This window comes from Vipera berus (assembly GCF_964194415.1).
Source record: "Vipera berus genome assembly, chromosome: 10".
Taxonomy (NCBI): domain Eukaryota; kingdom Metazoa; phylum Chordata; class Lepidosauria; order Squamata; family Viperidae; genus Vipera; species Vipera berus.
This window is the reverse complement of record NC_138213.1, coordinates 4,475,426-4,496,331: the sequence shown is the minus strand read 5'-3', so window position 1 is coordinate 4,496,331 and position 20,906 is coordinate 4,475,426. Positions and strand designations below refer to the sequence as shown.

Here is a 20,906-nt window from a genome sequence, read left to right as displayed (position 1 = left end):
AAGGAGCCTGATTATAAAGTAGATAGATGGTTACAGTTATTGCCTCGGCTCTTTCATTATTACTCAATACGTCTCTTGAAAAATTTTCTCATTTGCAAATGTTCTTGAGTAATAGAAGGGATTATGCTTCCTGCCCGCCCCGTTTGCTTTGCTTCAGAGGCTATTCTGCTATTTCACCCACACATACACACACACGCACGCACGCCCCCCCCACCATGCCCATGCCTTCATGTTAATATGATCATTCCCTTTATTTATGCAGGTTTTATAATGCAGCTAATGGCAACATTTGTGTAATGCTTAAATTTCCACCGGAAGGGATAAATAGAAGCGGCGTTCAGCTGGTAATGAATTCAGCTTAGGGAGCATCTGGAAAGTGAAAAGAGGCTTGTTCCAGACCAAGGAAGCATAGTATCCCTACAGTGTATGGCTGTGTATGAATAAAGGAAATTCTTCCAAAATCACATCATAAAGCAAGCTATACGCTTCTCTCTCTCTTTTTCTCTCACTGTCGCTCCCCCTCCCGCTCTCTCTCTCTCCTCCCTCTCTCTCTCCTACTCCCTCTTTTCTTTTCTCCTCCCTCTCTCCCTCTCCGTCTTCCTCCCCCTCTCTTTGTCCTTCTCCCTCTCCCTCTCCCTTCCCTTTCTCCCCCTCCCTCCCTCTCTCTTTCTCCTTTTACTTGGGAAACAACGTCATCCAAGTTTCCATTCTGTACCCTTGATTTCTTGAAAAAGCAAAATATATTATTGTAACTGTAGCCAAAGAGATGATGGCATGAATGGAAGGGCACATGGCTACTCTGAAGGCTGAGGTCTCCGTAATTGGTAAACATAAGTGGTAACTCTAAACATTGGTAGAATGTTGGCTAGAATATCCTTCCATTTTACTTCCTCTCGGAAGGATGGAAGCGAGGGAGGGAGGAAAAAAGAAAGAGCCATTTTTCAAGGTGCCTTTTCAGACATGACTTCGCTTCAGAGATGCTAATTATTATGTTTGCCCTTTTCGTGACTTTGTCAATTCCGTTCTTAGGCCAACGTTCCCCAAAGTTTGGAAGGAAAAGTTATGCTCCTATTAAAGTAGAAGGAATTTTCATAAAATCTTCGCGTGACCTGCCAAAGATGTGCACAGTTCATATCTGTACAAAATAGAGTTATAGAAGCAGATAATAGGACTTGTTAGAGCTCAGTTTAAGAAGCCACAACAGCTGGTTTTCCACAGTAAAAGGTAAAGGTAAAGGTTCCCCCGCACATGCGTGCTAGTCGTTTCCGACTCTAGGGGCCAGTGCTCATCTCCGTTTCAAAGCCGAAGAGCCAGCGCTTGTCCGAGGACGTCTCCGTGGTCATGTGGCCGGCATGACTGGACGCCAAAGGCGCATGGAATGCTGTTACCTTCCCACCGTAGCGGTCCCTATTTTTCTACTTGCATTTTTACGTGCTTTCGAACTGCTAGGTTGGCAGAAGCTGGGACAAGTAACAGGCGCTCACTCTGTTACGCGGCACTTGGGATTTGAATATGTTACTTCATTCCCACCATTAAAATTAATTCCATCTCTTATTATCCAAAATACATCTTTGTCCATTCTCTTGTGTGTCCTTGCATGTACCTCCTTTAATTTTTGTCTTAGGTTCTGCAGACAAAGAACGGGTCAAGGGAATTGAAAATGGGTGTGTTACATTGCAACACGACTTCCATAACAGTGTTCTGGATCAACTTTAAAAAAAAAGGGCGGGGGACAGGAAACGGGGAAAATTTAGCACCTTTCTTTCAACAGCAAGAGAAAATGTCATCTTATTCTGCCTGCGTCGTCTTCTCCGTCTTGAGTTTTTCTTAAAAAAAAAGACACTTAAAAAAAGAGTTTGTAAATAGTAGGTTGCTCGCTCTAAGCAAGTAAAGAGATATTTGATGTCTCCTGTGCCATTTTCTTGGTGTGTTTGAGCATTTCTTAGAGTTTGTCTACCAGTTGTTCTTTTCAGCGCTTTCCCCTCCCCCTGATTTCTGCTTACCGTAGCAAAATCACATCAAACGCAAAAGCTAACAACACACTGTCAAGTTGTTGGTTTGTTTTTGTTTTTTGTTTTTTTAAAAAAAGGACGTCAAGAGACAGGAGCAGAAAGATCTGGTGTGCTAATAGGCAAACTCATATGAGCGACCTGGTCCGCTGACAGATTTTTTTTCCTCTTTGTTGTCTCTGCCGACCCACTTTCTGCTAGTGATTTGTGACATATTTTTCAAAAGATCAAATAAATCGCTGACACCTGATTGCATTGTAGTGCTTGTTTACCGGTGCAATTTTTTAAATTTATTTATTTATTTTGAAAGACCTTGAGACGAGATGGAATATTTTAATTTGAAATAATTAAATTTGCATCCTGGTTTGTGACAGGTGTTTCCTTACATATAGACTCAGAGGAGCGTCTTCTCCATAATGGACCTTCAAGGCACGGGAAGGAAATTGAAGGTGTTGGGAGACAGTTACCGGTACCTTCCCACTTTTGTTATCTGCTGTTTGAGGTTCGTCAAATTGTGTTGTCATCACAGGATAGCTGTGAAAACTTCCCAAGGTATTTGAATGGCTGCTAGGGAAGCCTTGGGCTGCTTCAAGCATCCAGTTGTCCTGAGTTGCAGTTTCCATAAGGACGTCTAGTTTAAATGGTGTGTGTGTGTGTGTGTGTGTGTGTGTGTGTGTGTATCGCAGAGGTGGAGACACGTTTAGGTTAAATGGCATCCTGTTTTGGTTACCATGATATATTAAAAAAAAAGTTGTTGGGACTCCTGAAAAGTGCGAAGAGAAGAGCAACAAAGATGATTAGGGGACTGGAGGCTAAAATATATGAAGAACAAAAGGTGAAGGGGACGGCAAGAGGATGAGATAGTTAGATAGTGTCATTGATGCAATGAAAATGGATTTGGCCAAACTCCGGGAGACAGTGGGGGGGGGGGCATCTGGCATGCTATAGTCAAGGTGGTTGTGAGGAGTTAGTCCTAACTTAGCAAATGAGCAATTCTACCACTATGCATCAAGACAAGATTATGGTCCGAGGTACATTTTGGCATCTCTTAATTTCAGTGTGTGTGGGAGAAGAAGTGTCAGACTCCAAAGTGCCCGGCAACCGTCTTTTAGACACTGAAATGCAAAACAAGCAGGAGATGGATCTTTCCTGACCTACCTTTATTGTCTGCCATGTATCACATAGGCTGGACGAAGTAATTCTTTGCAGCCCAGTGACTATACACAAGATTAATAGACCCAAATGGCCTTTGTGTTATTCCTTGTTTATAGTTCTCTCCTCTCTGTCACCTTTGGGCTACCACAAAATGTAATTTATGTTGAGTATTGCCAGGTTGGAGATGAAAGGCTAGTGCTCAATGAGGGATGTCTGTGATGAGTATGTAGGAGTAGGAAATCTTACACGGGGATGGGTGGGAGATGGCTAATAAAACATCTCCCTGCAAGATGTAGCAATTTGAAAAGCACAGAAGGATGGATTGTTCATAGCAGATTCAAGAGAGCTGCCAAGGATGTACTCACTGTTCAGGCTGCGATGTTAACACTTCAGCCAACTGTTGTTGTTAGCTGCGAAGTCGTGTCCAACCCATCGCGACCCTATGGACAACGTTTCTCCAGGCCTTCCTGTCCTCCACCATCCTCCGGAGTCCATTCAAGCTCACACCCACTGCTTCAGTGACTCCATCCAGCCACCTCATTCTCTGTCGTCCCCTTCTTCTATTGCCCTCAATCTTTCCCAGCATTAGGCTCTTCTCCAGTGAGTCCTTCCTTCTCATTAGGTGGCCAAAGTATTTGAGTTTTAGCTTCAGGATCTGGCCTTCTAAAGAGCAGTCAGGATTGATCTCCTCTAGGACTGACTGGTTTGATCGCCTTGCAGTCCAAGGGACTCGCAGGAGTCTTCTCCAGCACCATAGTTCAAAGGCCTCAATTCTTTGGCGCTCAGCCTTTCTTATGGTCCAACTTTCACTGCCATACATTGCAACTGGGAAGACCATAGCCTTGACTATACGCACTTTTGTTGACAGGGTGATGTCTCTGCTTTTTAGTGTGCTGTCTAGATTTGCCATGGCTTTCCTCCCGAGGAGCAAGCGTCTTTTAATTTCTTGGCTACAGTCCCCATCTGCAGTGATCTTGGAGCCCAGGAAAACAAAATCTGTCACTACCTCCATTTCTTCCCCATCTATTTGCCAGGAATTGAGAGGGCCAGATGCCATGATCTTGGTTTTCTTAATGTTAAGTTTCAACCCAAGTTTTGCACTCTCCTTCTTCACCCGCAACAAGAGGCTCTTTAGTTCTTCTTCACTTTCTGCCATTAGAGTGGTATCATCTGCGTATCTTAGGTTGTTGATATTTCTTCCGGCAATCTTAATTCCAACTTTTGATTCATCTAGCCCTGCCTTTCTCATGATGTAGACTTTGGCTAATGGCATTTTCTTTGTTGGCTTGGACAAAGGATTAGGGAAAGCCATGAAGAAGAAGGCCTTTAGCAGTGAATATTAATAAAGGTAAAGGTTCCCCCACACATGCGTGCTAGTCGTTTCCGACTCTAGGGGCCGGTGCTCATCTCCGTTTCATAGCCGAAGAGCCAGCGTTTGTCCGAGGACGTCTCCGTGGTCATGTGGCCGGCATGACTAGACGCCAAAGGCGCACGGAACGCTGTTACCTTCCCACTGGAGTGGTCCCTATTTTTCTACTTGCATTTTTACGTGCTTTCGAACTGCTAGGTTGGCAGAAGCTGGGACGAGTAACAGGCGCCCACTCTGTTACGCGGCACTCGGGATTCGACCCGCCAAATTGCCGACCTTCTGATCAACAAGCTCAGCGTCCTAACCCACTGAGCCACCACGTCCCTTGAATATTAATAATGGGGACTAAATGGAATGGAACGCAGATGTGGAGAGACCTGGCCCATTGGACATGATTGAATGGTCTTCTTCTTCTTCTTCTTCTTCTTCTTCTTCTTCTTCTTCTTCTTCTTCTTCCTCCTCCTCCTCTTCCTCTGCTCCTCCTCCTCCTCCTCCTCCTCCTCCTCCTCCGATCTCCAAACATGTTCTAAGGAAACAAGGATTCTGACAGTAGTAATAAACTACTTGGGACTGCTACAATATCAAAAATTGTTTTAAGGACTCTGAACTTGGCAGAAGAGAAAACCACTGCCTTGACATTCCCAAATGAATCCGTGCCAAATTTGCTATCAAGTTGGCCATTTCCGTGGCACAGCACCTCGTTGTACTTAGAAGCATTATCTTTTCTTTCATCAACAAGACCTGTTGGACGCTCTCCTGCAGTCTGCAGTTATGGCATTGCAGGGAATGCAAAGCCTTTCATAAATGATTGAACTTCAAAAGATCTTAAGAGAGAATGCTAGGGTTTGTGCGACTGGAAAAATGTGTTCCGTCCTCTGGTGCATCTAAGAGGCAGAGAAAGAGATGCTTGATCAGACAATATGAGCGCTGAGTGAAGGACAGTATTAACATTAAATATTTACATGCCGAGCAGGTTCTTGACAGGAGTTGGTGTGCTTATTGTTCAGTTGAACAGCGCTCAGATGGCGGCATAGTTGGCTTGCTTTTTGAGATTTTCCTTCCTCGAATAAGAGGAAGAGACCAGTAGGCGTTAGAAAAAGGAACGGCTCACAAAAAGAAACCCGTTTTGATATTCGGGAACCCTTGAAGGTGGAGACAGATAGGTCGATCATTGAAGCCGTATTATTCAACTCCATCAATCTATGACTGAATGTACCGTAGACTCAAACGCATAAATATGGATGCTATCTATTTTAACTGTAAAGAGATATATAGTTGAATTAGTGCCACTCTTCATAAAAATAAGCAGAAATGTTAACGCCTGAACCCAAAACAACAAAAATGTGTGTGTGTGTGTGTGTGTGTGTGTGTGTGTGTGTGTGTATTAATCAGGAGGAATTTAAGGGTTGAAGCCTTCCTTGGAAATTTATCATGGCCTCGATGCATTGACTTCCTTAAAATGAATCTTATGCAACTGTCAGAAGGGGCAAAACAATGCAATGGAAATGATGTCTTTTTAAGGATTGAGCAGTCTCATGCTGACCAGTTGAAAAAGCTGAGGGTACAGGTTGTTCCATTGTTCTAACTGTCAGGAAATTTCTCCTTAATTCCAGGTGGCTTCTCTCCTTGATTAGTTTCCATCCGTTGCTTCTTGTCTTGCCTTCAGGCGCTTTGGAGAATACCTTGACTCCCTCTTCTTTGGGGTAGCCCCTCAAATACTGGAAGACTGCTATCATGTCACTGTGGCAAGAAATGTCATTTAACAACTGCCTCGCTTAGCAACAGAAATTTGGGACTCAGTTGTGGTGGGACTACCTGTGATGAGAAACTTTTGCATGAGCACATCTTATACAACTAACTTGGAACAGAACAGTTCTCCGAGGTCTAATATGGAATGAGTGTTTTTCCAGGATATTTGAACTGTTGCCTTATTAGTATTCAGAGGAGTTTTGGGATGGGATGGTTTTAGTGGGAGACCTTGTCTTCTTGTCATTTTTGGTACCAAAATTAATATGATGCCTGTTAAAGCATTTTTGGTAATATTAATAAGTTAGCTTCAGTCTGACCTTATTGTCAATATTGCCCCAAAATGATTTTTTTCAGAGTATTGGAAACCACAATATGGATTGAAAATGCATCATAAAAAGCTATTTTTATAGTTAATCTGAACAGAGAACCAAATATGGGGGAAATGAATTCTATAAACCATGTGAGAATGATGATTTATAGAAAACTGATACCCGAAGAAACATGAAACCAGAATAGGTAATTTTATTGTTATTTTTAAAGTGTAATGTTTGCTTTCTTGCAATAAAGCTGATTGAATTTAATGTCTTCACATGTTGAACAAGTAAAAGGTTGTTAGTACTGAAACAAAATGACATTTTTATTGCTTCATGTGTTTTTGTCAATAAAAGAGAAAAATCAGAGGCGATATGATTTTATCTATATAAAATCTGTTCTAGAACTTGGTTGTGGCTTTGATGTTTATAAGAAATGCTGACTTTTGTCGGGAGATTGCTTTGAACTGGGCGAAACACGAAGAAAATACATTGACCTTTTAATAGTAATTTCTGCTGTCAAATCTAAGCTATCATTATGCTTTGAAAAGTCTATTTTCTAAATGTTGGGTTAATTTCTCGGGCATGATGTTTTGGAGACATAAATAGCCATGTTTTCCTGTTCAGTCTCTCTCATTATCTGATCTACATCTGGCAGTTTGTGGTTCTGTCTCAGGGCAACGTGGGGTGTAGATGTGATAATTGAAGTTAAATCTTAATTAGTACGACAAGCTGTGGAGCATAGGTCATTATGAGACTGGAATCATAGGTGCAACTCCATTGATTGTACATTCTTTGGGACCTTGGCCATGTTGGTTGGAGTTGAGAGCCCCTGGAATCCAAAACTTAGAAGGTTTCTTGGTTGCTTGTCTCATCTCTTGTGAAATTCAGGATCATTCCTATAAGTCACCCTACCATAATCTTGTTGATTTTCTAGATACATTGACTTCTAGAAGTTTTAGCATGTCTTCTGCAACAGAGGTTCCCAACCTTTTGGGCACCAGGGACCGGTTCTGTGGAGAGAGATTTTTCCGTGGACTGGAAGGGGCGTGGTTTTGTGTGTTGCCTGCATCCCGTGGAGGGGGCTTTGCTTGTTTGTGTGGACCAGTTACTGGCATGCCACGGACCGGGAGTTGAGGATCCCTGTTCTACAAGGTAGACCTCTGAACTAGATCGGGTTGGGCAAAAGCTATCCTGAATATTCCTATCACCTCAAGTCAGAGAGGAAAAACCAAGTCTCGTGTTTTACTCCACCTTTCTCCATGTTGTGTCCATGACAACATCGGTGGCTTGTGGCTCCATCCTTGATTGTATGTGTGCTCTGCCTAAACTGGCCTTTTGGTGTAAGAGGTTGAATTTTCTATGCAAGTCACTAGGTGGCATTGAAACTTTGCTTTATCAAGCAAATTCTTTAGCCCTCCTTCACAAGACTCGAAGTCTTTAGCTGTCAGGGATACTGTTTTATTGTTAAAGGGCATATAGTAATATATTCATCTCCATCCAAGGCTGTCATTTAATACCCTTAAACATGGTCCTCTCACAGCTCTGGCTGTTAACTGTGCTTATTTGGTGTAATAATTAGCAGAATTTCTCGCTAGCTTAACACCACCTCACTTTTTTTTTTCCACCAATGTTTTTGTACGTGACAGATTGTGCATTCTGTAAACAATGTGAAGTGGGTAGGAACCTAAGGCCTGTATGACACTGTTAGTTTCCATGCAATTGTTCTCAAGCGGGTGTACATTAACCTCTTCTTAGAGTTTTTCCAAAGTCTAATGCAAAGAAAGTTTGCGTTTTTGTGCAAAAGGACAGTGGGGGGTGGGGGGAGACGTCCAAATGTGGGTTAGTTAATTTTTCAACTTGGGTGGAAAGAAGAGAAAATAAATAAGGAGGGGAAAAAGTAGACTCTACAAATAGTTTAAGAAATGGAGAAAAACTTTGAGATTCTGTTGCAGTTTTCATTTGCAATTAGTTTACTTTTGCATCCAATGCCCCAGAAAGGGAAATTATTTAGGGTTTAGCATATTTATTTGTAACTTTCTACCGCCCTTTCTATCATCTTGGATACCAAAAAGTAGTATGATTTTGAAGTTCTCCAAACACAATTCTTCAATTTTGTACGGCTTACAGTACTGATGACTTTGTGATCCTAGCGTTTTATCCAACCCCTACTTTATTTAAATCATGAATAAATTCCCTCCCCTTTGCATTTTACAGATTGTTTTGATCTTATATAGACTGGATATTAAAATTTTAAACTGGAGAAGGATTTGATAGGCTGACTATTATTACAGAAGTGTGTTCTGAGTTACACAGAGAATTCTGCTTTTTTTCCCCCCTACTGGTTCTCATTGATTTATTTTAAGGAAATTTACTTGAGTGGAATGTGATGTTCTGGCACTTACTTCATAATGAGATGGCCAAAGGGGCATGTATGTGCATGTGCGCAAATGCCTTGTCTTCCTTCGCGCTGTAATTTATAATAGTCTGCAGTTTCTGAGTTTTCCACTCCGTCCTCAAGGATCTCTCTTCTAGTTTGCTCGCTGTTTTTTTTATTTTTATTTTATATGGTCAATTTGTACAGCCACTTTTATCTCCTTGTGAGTTACATAGAGAAGGAAGGGTGAGCCCCCAACTCACCCCTTGAGCTTGTGAGGTTAATGTTGGACTTCATTCTTAGTCTTCACGGTTTCAGTCAAACTCCATAACCACTGAACTACACTGCTTCATTGTCTTGCTTGCTATGGCCGTTATAACCTTCTCAATAAAACAATTCAAGATATCTCTTGGTCTTCATAAGTTACCTCAGTTCTGCTTTATGCTGTTGGGCCATCCAGGGGCTCCAATAGGTTGACCTGGAATTGCCTGGAAATAAATGAGATGGTTTTCCACCGAGCCAAAGTTAAAAATTGTTGAGGTCTCGTTCAATGTTGAGTAGCTCCTGGATTGTTAAGGTTGACCTTCAAAATAATATTTAGCAGATACAAGAAGCACAGTAGCGGTTTGTGTCTTATTACAATCTTGGTGCGGTCTTTAACTTTGCTCCACTTCCAAAGTTCAGAAGTGTTGCTGAGTTAATTAATTCCTTCTTAGCATCTGGTAAATAATTAAAGTTGAAGCAGTTAAAGCTTTTAGTTCTCATTCCCACATGCACAGAAACAAATCATTGTTTGGCTGGTTGCATCCCTCTTGGTGGCTTCCATTTTGACTTCCTAGAAAAGGGACAGATCTTCCTAAGATATTGTGATGCATCCTGCTTCTTCCCTAGGAATAAGATAAGATAGATAAGGTAAGATAACCTTTGTTGTCATTTTTTTTTTTACTGTGGGCCCAACGGCACACGTCAAAAATGAAATTTAGTTGCCCGCTCTCAAAGTGAAACACGTACATGACACACACCTAAACAGACTATATACAGCATATTATAGACCCACACCCCTACATATACATAACAAATAAATATTTAACACTGTCCATCTTGAATATATAATGGAAGGAGGAAGCTTGAGAGTTCACAAGGTTAATGCCGTATGGAATGAAACTGTGGCTGAATCTGGATGTTCTGCTTCGGATACCATGAAACCTCCTCCCAGAAGGTAGCAAGGAAAACAGGTTGTGAAGAGGATGTGTAGTGTCCCAGACAATCTTGCGGACCCTGCTCAAGCAACGCATATGTGCCACGTCCTGGATGGGAGGGAGGGAACTGCCAATGGTCTTTTCTGCCGTCCTCACCACTCTCTGCACCGCCTTCCTGTCTGAAACAGTGATGCTTCCAAACCAGACTGGTTGAACCTTTTGTGGCTGCTAGATTACCTGTCCAAATTTTCTTGTTAATTGTTATTAATTAACATAAGTAGAAGTTTGACATGCTTCCGGGTCACAGTCTTTAGTCTCAACTTACTTTATAAGAATGTCTCCAAGCCTTAGGTAGTTTCTAAAGGAATTCTTTGAAAAGAAAAATGCTGGATTTCTTTGGATATGGGCAGTTAGAGTCAAGAAGCAATTGAACCAGTTGGGCTTGTAGTAAATAGATATTTTGTGAATGGCTTGCATGGTCTCCAAATTCCAGATATACCTACTTACTTAAAAAGATTGTCTTCTCGTATGATCTATATATTATTAAGCTCTTTGACAGTTGTTTAAACTCAAAAGGGATTCAAAAGTGATATAAAATCATATTTTTTCCATTGGAGAATCTGTTGTCAGTTCATACCTTTGTTAAAATGAATACGTAGAGAGCCTCACTTATAGGAAAAAGAAAGAAAGAAAAGAAAAAAAGAAAGAAGAGAGAGAGAGAGATACTGTTGATCTTTCCAAGGAATTCAGATGCAGTAGACAGTTTGATGTAAACCAAACCCTAAAAATATTATCTTAGTGAACCATTACAGTGTTGATTTGCAGTTTTACGGCTAGAAAATAGATAAGAAAGTTTTAGCAGAAAGGAAGGAAGGAAGGAAGGAAGGAAGGAAGGAAGGAAGGAAGGAAGGAAGGAAGGAAGGAAGGAAGGAAGGGATAATACATGCTCTTTTTCTCTCTTCTGAAAAAGAAAACTCATATTATGGAGTTGGCATTCCTGGATCTAATCCATGATAGATGAGATAACTGAGGACTTCAGGCTGGTGAGAGGTGAAAAACTTAGCAGGAAGCAGCCATTTTGTAACTATGAAGATGTTCAACTACTATATAATGGGCCTGACAGTCAGTATATGTGGAATTTAATGCTCCGGCTGCTTATTGATCTTCTCTTTAGCCAATGGTGTGGACAGGGGCAATTGCACTTAGCACCTATTCTTAGACTACTGTGCAGTCTTCTGAACAATTCTCAAAGGCGACTTTGTAAAAATGGCACCCTGGGGCGAAGAGGAGGCTTTTAAAAACTGTAAAGAATTTATAGAATTTTCTTTATGGAATCCGAATGAACTTTGGGGACCTTCTTAAGGAGATTTGTTTTTCCGTTTTAATTCAAGATCAATGCCAGTCACGCCGCCAAGAATTCAGGGTTTTAACTCCAAAGGTTCAATATTGTCACCCATGTGCCAGACATACCAACATGCTAGTAGAGTTGACAAATATTTTTGGATGATCCGTCACGAATGCAGATGACTTTCCACTTGGATGAAGGATGGAGCATCAGAGTAAGAACTACAAGGAGGGGAACAGAATGGTCAAAATGAAGCATCTGATAATTATTAATGCAATTGGGTTTTGTAAGGTTGGTGCCCTGCAGACCCCCGGAAGATATTGGATTGTGCATGCTGCAAATAATCCTGTTACTTTCACAACGCTTTGATCCAATGTAAGCCTCTTTCTTGGGTAAGGGGATGAGAAGACCGTCTGAAGAAAGAGAACTCAAAGCCCTTAAAATTGTAAGAGCCACAGATTTGTAGAGTTAGACGGGGCTCTTGACCCCAACCTTCTGCTCAGTGGAGAAATTTCCTTCCCATCTATCATCTTGAGAAGTTTGCACTCCAAACAAGTTAGTAGGTAGAGTGGTATTTATAGACCAATTCAGGAAAAGTTAATCAGTAATGGATTTAGCCTGCAAGCTTGGATGAATTTCAATATGTTGAATAGTTCTTATATTATTAAGCCTGATTGACTTTCTATCAGACAAGCCAGCACAAGTATATTTCAATAGTTAGAGAACTGAACGGATCAACTAGGAAGACCCAAAGTACACATGAAGGCAATATTATCAATTCCAACCTGACAAATTTACATTTGAAGTTCATTATAGTAATCTGTGCCAAAAAAACAGACATCACCGCAGAGTTGTGAAGCTTATTATCCTTGGGGAACTCTTTGGTGTGAAGATAAATAAAATGTGAGTACAACGTTTGCTTGCTAAAACTACACTTTTCTTTGTATTCATTAAAATTCCTGAGACACTTCACCCTTTATATCAACTGTGGAGGATGTCGTTTCTTAGCAGTACACCTGTAGGTTGCTTTGCAAAAATTGCAGACAAGCGGGAAAGGATGCCCAACATTTTGGTCTTGTGACTATGATTCATCTGTTAATCAGAAAATAAATAATAATAATAATAATAATAATAATAATAATAATAAGAAGAAGAAGAAGAAGAAGAAGAAGAAGAAGAAGAAGAAGAAGAAGAAGAAGAAGAAGAAGAAGAAGAAGAAGAAGAAGAAGAAGAAGAAGAAGTTGGAAGGCACCTTGGAGGTCATCTAGTCCAACCCCCTGCTCAGGCAGAAAACCCTATACCATTTCAGCCAAGTGGCTGGCCAGTCTCTTCTTAAAAACTTCCAGTGTTGGAGCATTCACCACTTCTGGAGGCAGGTTGTTCCACTGGTTAATTGTTCTAACTGTCAGGAAGTTTCTCCTTAGTTCTAGGTTGCTTCTCTCCTTGACTAGTTTCCATCCATTGCTTCTTGTCCTGCTTTCAGGCGCTTTGGAGAATAGCTTGACTCCCTCTTCTTTGTGGCAGCCCCTGAGATATTGGAACACTGCTATCATGTCACCCCTCACCCTTCTCTTCATTAAACTACACATACCCAATTCCAGCAACCGTTCCCGATATATTTTAGACTCCAGTCCCCCAATCATCTTTGTTGCTCTTCTCTGTACCCTTTCTAGAGTCTCGACATCTTTTTTACATCATGGTGACCAAAACTGGTGTGTATGTTAGGTACTCTTGCAAACCACAGATAGTCTACGGAATTACTCTTAGAAAGTCTGGTGGAGTGGGTCCCTTTGATTCTTATCAGGTGGGACAAAGGCACTATTATAGACAAAAGAAACATGTCCCACAATACAGTAATAGAAACTATTACTGTATTGTGGGATCCTTGGTGCTCTCTGAGCTTGGCTTTCTTGCAGACGTTTCATTACCAAACTAGACAACAACATCAGTCGGACGACGTTATTTAGTTTGGTAATGAAGCATATCCAAGCAGCAACCAAGCTCAGAGAGTGCTAAGGACCCCACATTTCAATCCTGAGCTACAAATATTCCCTTCTGTTAGCATTGCTGTATTGTTTTAGTCACTTAATCAGTCATTTGACCAATTGACAATTTATTTCACACAACCCAAGTTGTGCTAACCAAATTTGCCTCTGCCACAATTTCTTCTCTCACTGCTAATTGGGGATGCGTAAAAGACAGGCAGATATAAAGAGTTACGGCATGAGATTACTGGATGTTTCTGCAAATTTAGTACTGCATTATTTTTTTTGACTGCAGACGTAATTCCAAAGGAGGGTTGTGTTGAGTCGCGTATTTTTTATAATGTCCCCTCAGTTTTCTTGTATCCAGGAAGACTTCCAGCCATGCTTGCTGAAAATTGATGTCAAGAGTTTCTGTAATTTTGAGGTGGGAAATGCACGAGTACTATAGAGGAAGTGCTAAAATAGGCATGACACCTCTCAAGGTGTGACTGCACAAAGGACTTTCAAATCCAGGAAAACATGGAAACCTCAAGTCACCCTCTTATGCACCATTGATTCCTTCCATCTTGCGGCATCACCATACCCGTTCAGGCTTTGGACCATTAAAAGTTACCCAGTCCTGATCTAGCGTAACTTTTATTCGTTTCAAAAACTCTGAAAAAGTATGATTTGCATAGTGCGTTCATCATCAGCCCTTAAATGTAGAATATATCCATCACGTGCAGAAGATACTCCTGTCTGTCTCTTGGTCAGCATGAGAGACATCCCATTCTGACTTCTTGGAAAGCTGCTCAGCAGACTTGTAAAATAGTCTACTCTGTGCCAACCTGGTGGGCTTCAAAGCTCTTGGTATGACAACTTGCAAAGTTGTTAGATTTCCCATCACAAAAGGATGGCCAGCGAAGGTGTCCCTCTCCCCTACTTCTCACCTTTTTTCTGCAACTATGGGTTCAGGAGCATCAGTAGGGAAAAAAGCATGGGAATTCCCGGTTCAGCAGGGCAGATAAAAATTGGGAGGTTGGGCAGTTATAACCACAGAATAATAATAATAATAATAAAAGTAATAATAATAATAATAATAATAATAATAATAATAATAATAATAATAATAATAATAATAATAATAATAAGAAGAAGAAGAAGAAGAAGAAGATGGAAGGGACCTTGGAGGTCATCTAGTCCGGCAGGAAACCCTATACCATTACAGACAAATGGCTGTCCAGTCTCTTCTTAAAAACCTCCAGTGTTGGAGCATTCACCACCTCTGGTGAGTTCTCGCTGTCAGGAAGTTTCTCCTTAGTTCTAGGTTGCTTCTCTCCTTGACTAGTTTCCATCCATTGCTTCTTGTCCTGCCTTCAGGCACTTTGGAAAATAGCTTGACTCCCTCTTCTTTGTGGCAGCCCCTGAGATATTGGAACGCTGCTATCATGTCAACCCTCATCCTTCTTTTCATTAAACTAGACATGCCCAATTCCAGTATGTCAGGCATGAAACATCAACTCCACAAAATGAAGATTCAGTTCAACTGACTTATTGCTACAAGGCCTATTATGCACAGGAATCTTCTCAACTAAAGGTTAGCACCTGCTTGGAGTTAGAGCAGGGTCCACAAAATTCAAGGGGGGGGGAGTTGGACTCAATCTGCTTGTGACTACGTAGGGATTCTAGGCTGATTCCTCTTTTAGCTCCTCCCACAGGCTCTGCCACTCCTTGTCCTATGCAATACAGAAGCTGAAACCATGTTGAGTAAGACTGAAGTTTAAATCCTAGCGGCCTAAAGGTAAAGGAAAAGGTTCCCCCGCACATGCGTGCTAGTCGTTTCCAACTCTAGGGGCCGGTGCTCATCTCCGTTTCAAGGCCGAAGAGCCAGCGCTTGTCCGAGGACGTCTCCGTGGTCATGTGGCCGGCATGACTAGACGCCAAAGGCGCACGGAACGCTGTTACCTTCCCACCGGAGTGGTCCCTATTTTTCTACTTGCATTTTTTACGTGCTTTCGAACTGCTAGGTTGGCAGAAGCTGGGACGAGTAACAGGCCTACACGAATGTTAAATCAGATGGTATATTGATCTAGAGCAAACTTCTTATATTTATTCCCCATCACCACGCTTTGTGAGCACTTGAGAATAAACCATTTCTGCCTTTTGCCCAAAGAATAGATTTTTCACATTATTTTGTGGTAAATGCTTTTGAGAAGCCAGCGGGTTATCACACCGTTCCCTTTGGGGGAAACCTTACAAAACCTGAAATTTGGCTTTCAGTTAAGTTTGTGTTGACACAGGTGAAGGGTAGTCATCCATTTCGTATGCTGGCAAGCAGACAGGGCGATAGGCAACATCTGTGTTGTATAGTCTTGACAGTCAGGAAAACAAAACACTTGGATGCCATCCGGATTTCTAGCTTCTGAGTGAAGCAAATAGTTTTTGTGGGTTTTTTTGGTTCTCAACACAAAGCAAGCCCTCATTTTTGAGTTTTGACTGGGACTGTTTTGTTCCGTGTTTAAAACTACTTATTTTCCTTTCCTGCACACCCTTTGAAGAAGGCCTGAAGGATGTCAGCCCTGACTGCAAGCACGACAATGCACCATGCAATCTCGGAAGCTTTTCTATTTTTATTTTCCACCCAGCCAGTGCTTTTTATATATGTGCACACAGAGAGAAAAAGACTGGGGGGAAAAGTGAGAAGAGCAGATTTTTTTTTAAAAAAAATGGTGAAACACAAATGTTGTTATTTGAAAGTGTTTTTGTTTGGACAGGGCCCTTTTTTTACCCCATTAAACGTGCATTTTAAAATCTGCACCGCCTTTTATTTTTATCTGAGAATTAATGTCTGCTCCGGAAAGCTCTTGATCCGTTGGGATTTTTCCGAGCGCGGCGGATAGCCAGGCGCATTGCCGGCGCATCAACAGGTTATCAACCAACCGGTTGGCAAAACAAGCTCCCTCTCCCCCAGGCACCCCCTTTTTCCCCATTTTATTTTGGTGGAATCTGCAAGTGGCTTGATGTATTTGACACATGTGTGACAGCTCCCTGCATATGAGAAGAGCTGTGTGTTAGCCTGCCCAGCTGTGTGTGTATTTTGTCTGCACATCAAGCCGGAGAGCACGGGCTTAGTCAGATCTGACAATCACATGTGAGCTGGTATTACTCCCACTCCAGAGTGCATTTTAATGCCAAGAGCTTAACATTTGACAAAGAAATTGTCAAGATATATTGCTACTCTGCACTTATGAGATATCCTCACTCTAGCAGCTCAATATTCTTTTATTGTACATGCATAAAAATAGTTCTTTCTGAAGCCCTTCCCCTCCCTTCTCTTCCCTTCCCTTCCTCTCCCCCTCCCTTTCTTTCTCTTCCCCTCCCCTCCCTTCCCCTCCTCTCCCCTCCCTTCCCTTCCTCTCCCCTCTGCTCCCTTCCCCTCCCCTCCCCTCCCCTTCCTCTCCTCTCCAATCCCTTCCCTATCACTTCCTTCTTTCTTCCTTCTCTCTATCCTCTCCCCTTATCATCTTTCCCTCTTCCGCTGCAAGCCATCTTTGCTTGGAATAGAACTAAACCAATCCCAAATAGATTAGATTTATTGAAACGGGTGAGGTGTGTGTATCTTATATCACACTATTTCTATTTACTCTCAAATTATGTGATGTTGGGAGGGAAGAATCTTTTACTTTTGTTGTACATTTGCTCCCTTAATCGTTCACATTTTGAATGTTCTACGGGTTTGTTGTGTTTCCATAATTTTTGTAAGAAATCTGGAGAGCTTTTGCCAGAGGTTTGAATCTTACCCTCAAATAATTGCTCTTGTCTTTTTAGAGACAAAAACTTCTGACTGAAATTGGGGAAAGCTGCCTTCCGTATTTGACGCCGAAAGATGCAGATTTCCATCAACTGGTAATGTTCAAAAAAAATCAATGTAATATACTGTATTTTGAGAAACCTTAATAATGCATTTGCTTGTCTTGTCTTCCTTTTCCCATCTCGTTCTTGATTACGTCAGCTCGCTACTTAGTGAGAGAACAAGAGGAAACTTCCAAAATCAAAATTGATTAAACAAATATCTCCAAATGGATTAAAGGTGATTTGGTTTTATTGCCTGGTTTCATAGAAGGCCAAATTGGACTCTTTGTTTCATTTTCCCTTTATTTGCAAAGTAAATAAAGGGCGGTATATAAATCTAATAAAATAAAATAAATAAATAAATAAATTAAGGTGGTTGCCCCCACTTGAAGTTTCTGGCTTCCATCTTTCTTGGTGTCCTCTCTGCAAACACAGTAGCTGGTATATGGGTTTGACTCAATTATGAAGGTGAGTTTGAAGAGAAAGGGACGTGATACAGAAACGTTTGACTTGATCTGGATAAACGTTTCCGTCCTAGTAAGATAAGAAACCTGGGCCAGAGAAAAATATGAATAGGCTTAAATCCATACTGGTAGAAAAAAGGAGGGGTTACTGAAGAAATTGAAAAGTATGCAAACTTTTTCTTCAACAGTTTGGTCAAATATGAAACACATGGGAAAACGTGGGTAAGTTCTATCCAATTAAGTTGGAACATACTGAATGAAAGACATAAAAATGAACCTTTTTCTCAGTTGGAACAGCTACAGCAGGAGTTCCTATATTATCACCGTGTCAACTTTTCTTATGTTGACATGTGGTCGAAAGATGCATTTTTAATGGCCCCTAGCTTTCCCCTCCCACTGTTTCAGGAAGAAAAGAATGCTCTCCTTCTGCCTTTTTCTTCCTAAAGATTGATGGAAGAGGATTATTCTTTTTTACAGCATTTGAAAATGTATCACTTAACATCTGTCAAGAAAAGTTGTATAATTCAGATTTAGACATTGTGCATTGTACCAAAGATCTCAAAGTTATTGATATAGGATTCAAAAGATCCCAGCCTGAAATTGTAGAGAACTTCCACCAATTTGGCATTCTTAAAAATGTCATATTTGTTGAGTATTTGGGGTGTGTGTGTTATTCTCTTAACCTATCTAGAAAGTATCAGGGTAGGAGTGTTTATAACTTTCTATAGTTCTGGTTACCTTACAGTATACTCTTTACACTTCCTTTTTCTATATACTTTATATACTCTCTGTAATATACTTCTAAAATTATCTTCTGTTGGACTCTTTAAGTGCAACAATAACATGATAATGAAAGTACTGGAAAAACTATGAAGAGAATTATTTGAGTAATCATTGCTGTGCCCACATAACACAAAACCAGAGCATGTTAAAGTTTTGCGCGACAGGGGAACACAGGTAGTTGTTTGGTTATTCTTTGTTAAGCGAAAGCATGCACCCCCCCTCCATTTATATCTAGTTTAATGAAAAGAAGGACTAGGGGTGACATGATAGCAGCCTTCCAATATCTCAGGGGCTGCCACAAACAAGAGAGGGTCAACCTATTCTCCAAAGCACCTGGAGGCAGGACAAGAAGCAACGGATGGAAACTAATCAAGGAGAGAAGCAACCTGGAATTAATGTGAAACTTCCTGACAGTGAGAACAATTTGTCAGTGGGACAACCTGCCTCCAGAAGTTGTGGGCACTCCAACACTGGAAGTTTTTAAGAAGATACTGGACATCCATTTGTCTGAAATGATATAGGGTTTCCTGTCAGACTAGAAGACCTCCAAGGTCCCTTCCAACTTTGGTATTCTAGTCTAGTCTAGTCTAGTCTATCATGACTCTACTCTACTCTATTCTACTCTACTCTACTATTCCATTCCATTCCATTCCATTCCATTCCATTCCATTCCATTCCATTCCATTCCATTCCATTCCATTCCATTCCATTCCATTCTATTCTATTCTATTCTATTCTATTCTATTCTATTCTATTCTTACATTGGAAAATGCCAAACGAAAGACCTAAAAAAACTGAATCTTTTTCTTAGTTTGAACAGCTACAGCAGCAGTTCTTCCTTAAGGATCTTCTTAGGATTTGGTCTCCATGTAGGCAGAACTCATCAGGCTGGGCATCCAAATTCGGAAGGTCGCCATTTAGAAACATCTAAATATCTTGATCCAAATGTCACTATCTCCCCGTAGAGAACTGAAGCGCCACCTTGTTTGGCCAAAGATGGCTTGGCCAAGCTTCTGGGGCTGCCGTCACTTGAGTGACAAGGTCATCTTGACTGAAAGGAAAAACAAAAACAGAGGCTGTGTATGATTTGTAGACAGCTAAAAATATATCACTTGACCTCAGCTTGCTCTGAGCGTGTTAAATTTTGTTCTGGGATAACGTGCATGTTAAAAAAATTAAGCTTGAAAAACTTTTGTATGCTTCCCCCCCCCCTTTTTTTGGATTCATTTAGGGCTGCTTTGATCTGTTCAAAAAAATGGGATGACTTTTAATAGCAGCTGTCAGAGATAACAGCAGAAGTGACATGATTTTTGCCCCTTCAATCAGTGAGAATATCCACTACGAGCTCGGTGGTGTGTTTTCTCTCTCTCTCTCTCTCTCTTTCCCACCCCCTTCCTCTCTTTTTCTTTCAACCTCTCTTTGTCTTCTGATCTCTTAATGTTTTCCTCATGTAGGACAAAGCGGGATGCCTGGCTAGGGAATGGAAGAAGCCTGATTGGTATTTTCGGAGGATGTGTTAGAAATATGTCTCCATTTCCTCTTTTGAAGGAGAATATTTGTAGCTCAGGGTTGGAATGAGGGGGCCCTCGGTCCTCCCTGAGCTTGCTTGTTTTAGTAGTAATAAAGTTGGAAGGGACCTTGGAGGTCATCTAGTCCAACCCTCTGCTCAGGGAGGAAACCCTAGACCATTTCAGACCAATGGCTGTCCAGTCTCTTCTTAAAGACTTCCAGTGTTGGAGCATTCACTGCTTCTGGAGGCAGGTTGTCCCACTGGTTAATTGTTCTAACTGTTAGAAAATGTCTCCTTAGTTCCAGGTTGCTTCTCCCCTTGATGAGTTTCCATCCGTTGCTTCTTGTCCTGCCTTCAGACGCTTTGGAGAATAGCTTGACTCCCTCTTCTTTGGGACAGCCCCTGAGATACTGGAAGACTGCCGTCATGTCCCCCTTCGTCCTTCTCTTCATTAAACTAGACACACCCAATTCCAGCAACCGTTCCTTATATGTTTTAGCCTCCAGTCCCCTGCTCATCTTTTTCTTGCAGACGTTTCATGAGCCAAACTAGGAAATATCCTAGTTCCCTAGTTTGGCTCATGAAATGCTCATGCAAGAAATCAAGCAAGCTCAGAGAGCAGCAAGGACTCCTTAGTTACTCTTTTTCTTTAAAAACAAAAATAAATAAATCAATTTCTTTCAAAGCACAGAATCCAGGCAGGCAGTGTTTAAGATATATTAACGGGATGCTTAACTTCACAAGTCGAAAGGTAAATATACTGTATCTTATTTAAGAGTACAGTTTCTTTCGGGGACAACGCGGGTAGTCCTCGATTTA

At 41.2% G+C, this 20,906-nt stretch overlaps 1 protein-coding gene across 1 annotated transcript in view; it reads left to right on the top strand.

Moving 5' to 3' along the window:
* FTO (FTO alpha-ketoglutarate dependent dioxygenase) overlaps nt 1-20,906 on the top strand; it is a 152,927-nt gene that overhangs the window by 9,984 nt on the left and 122,037 nt on the right. Inside the window, exon 2 of the mRNA XM_081335745.1 lies at nt 17,307-17,384. Within this exon, the coding sequence (XP_081191871.1) occupies nt 17,307-17,384 (78 nt within the window). The remainder of the gene's footprint in view (nt 1-17,306; nt 17,385-20,906) is intronic.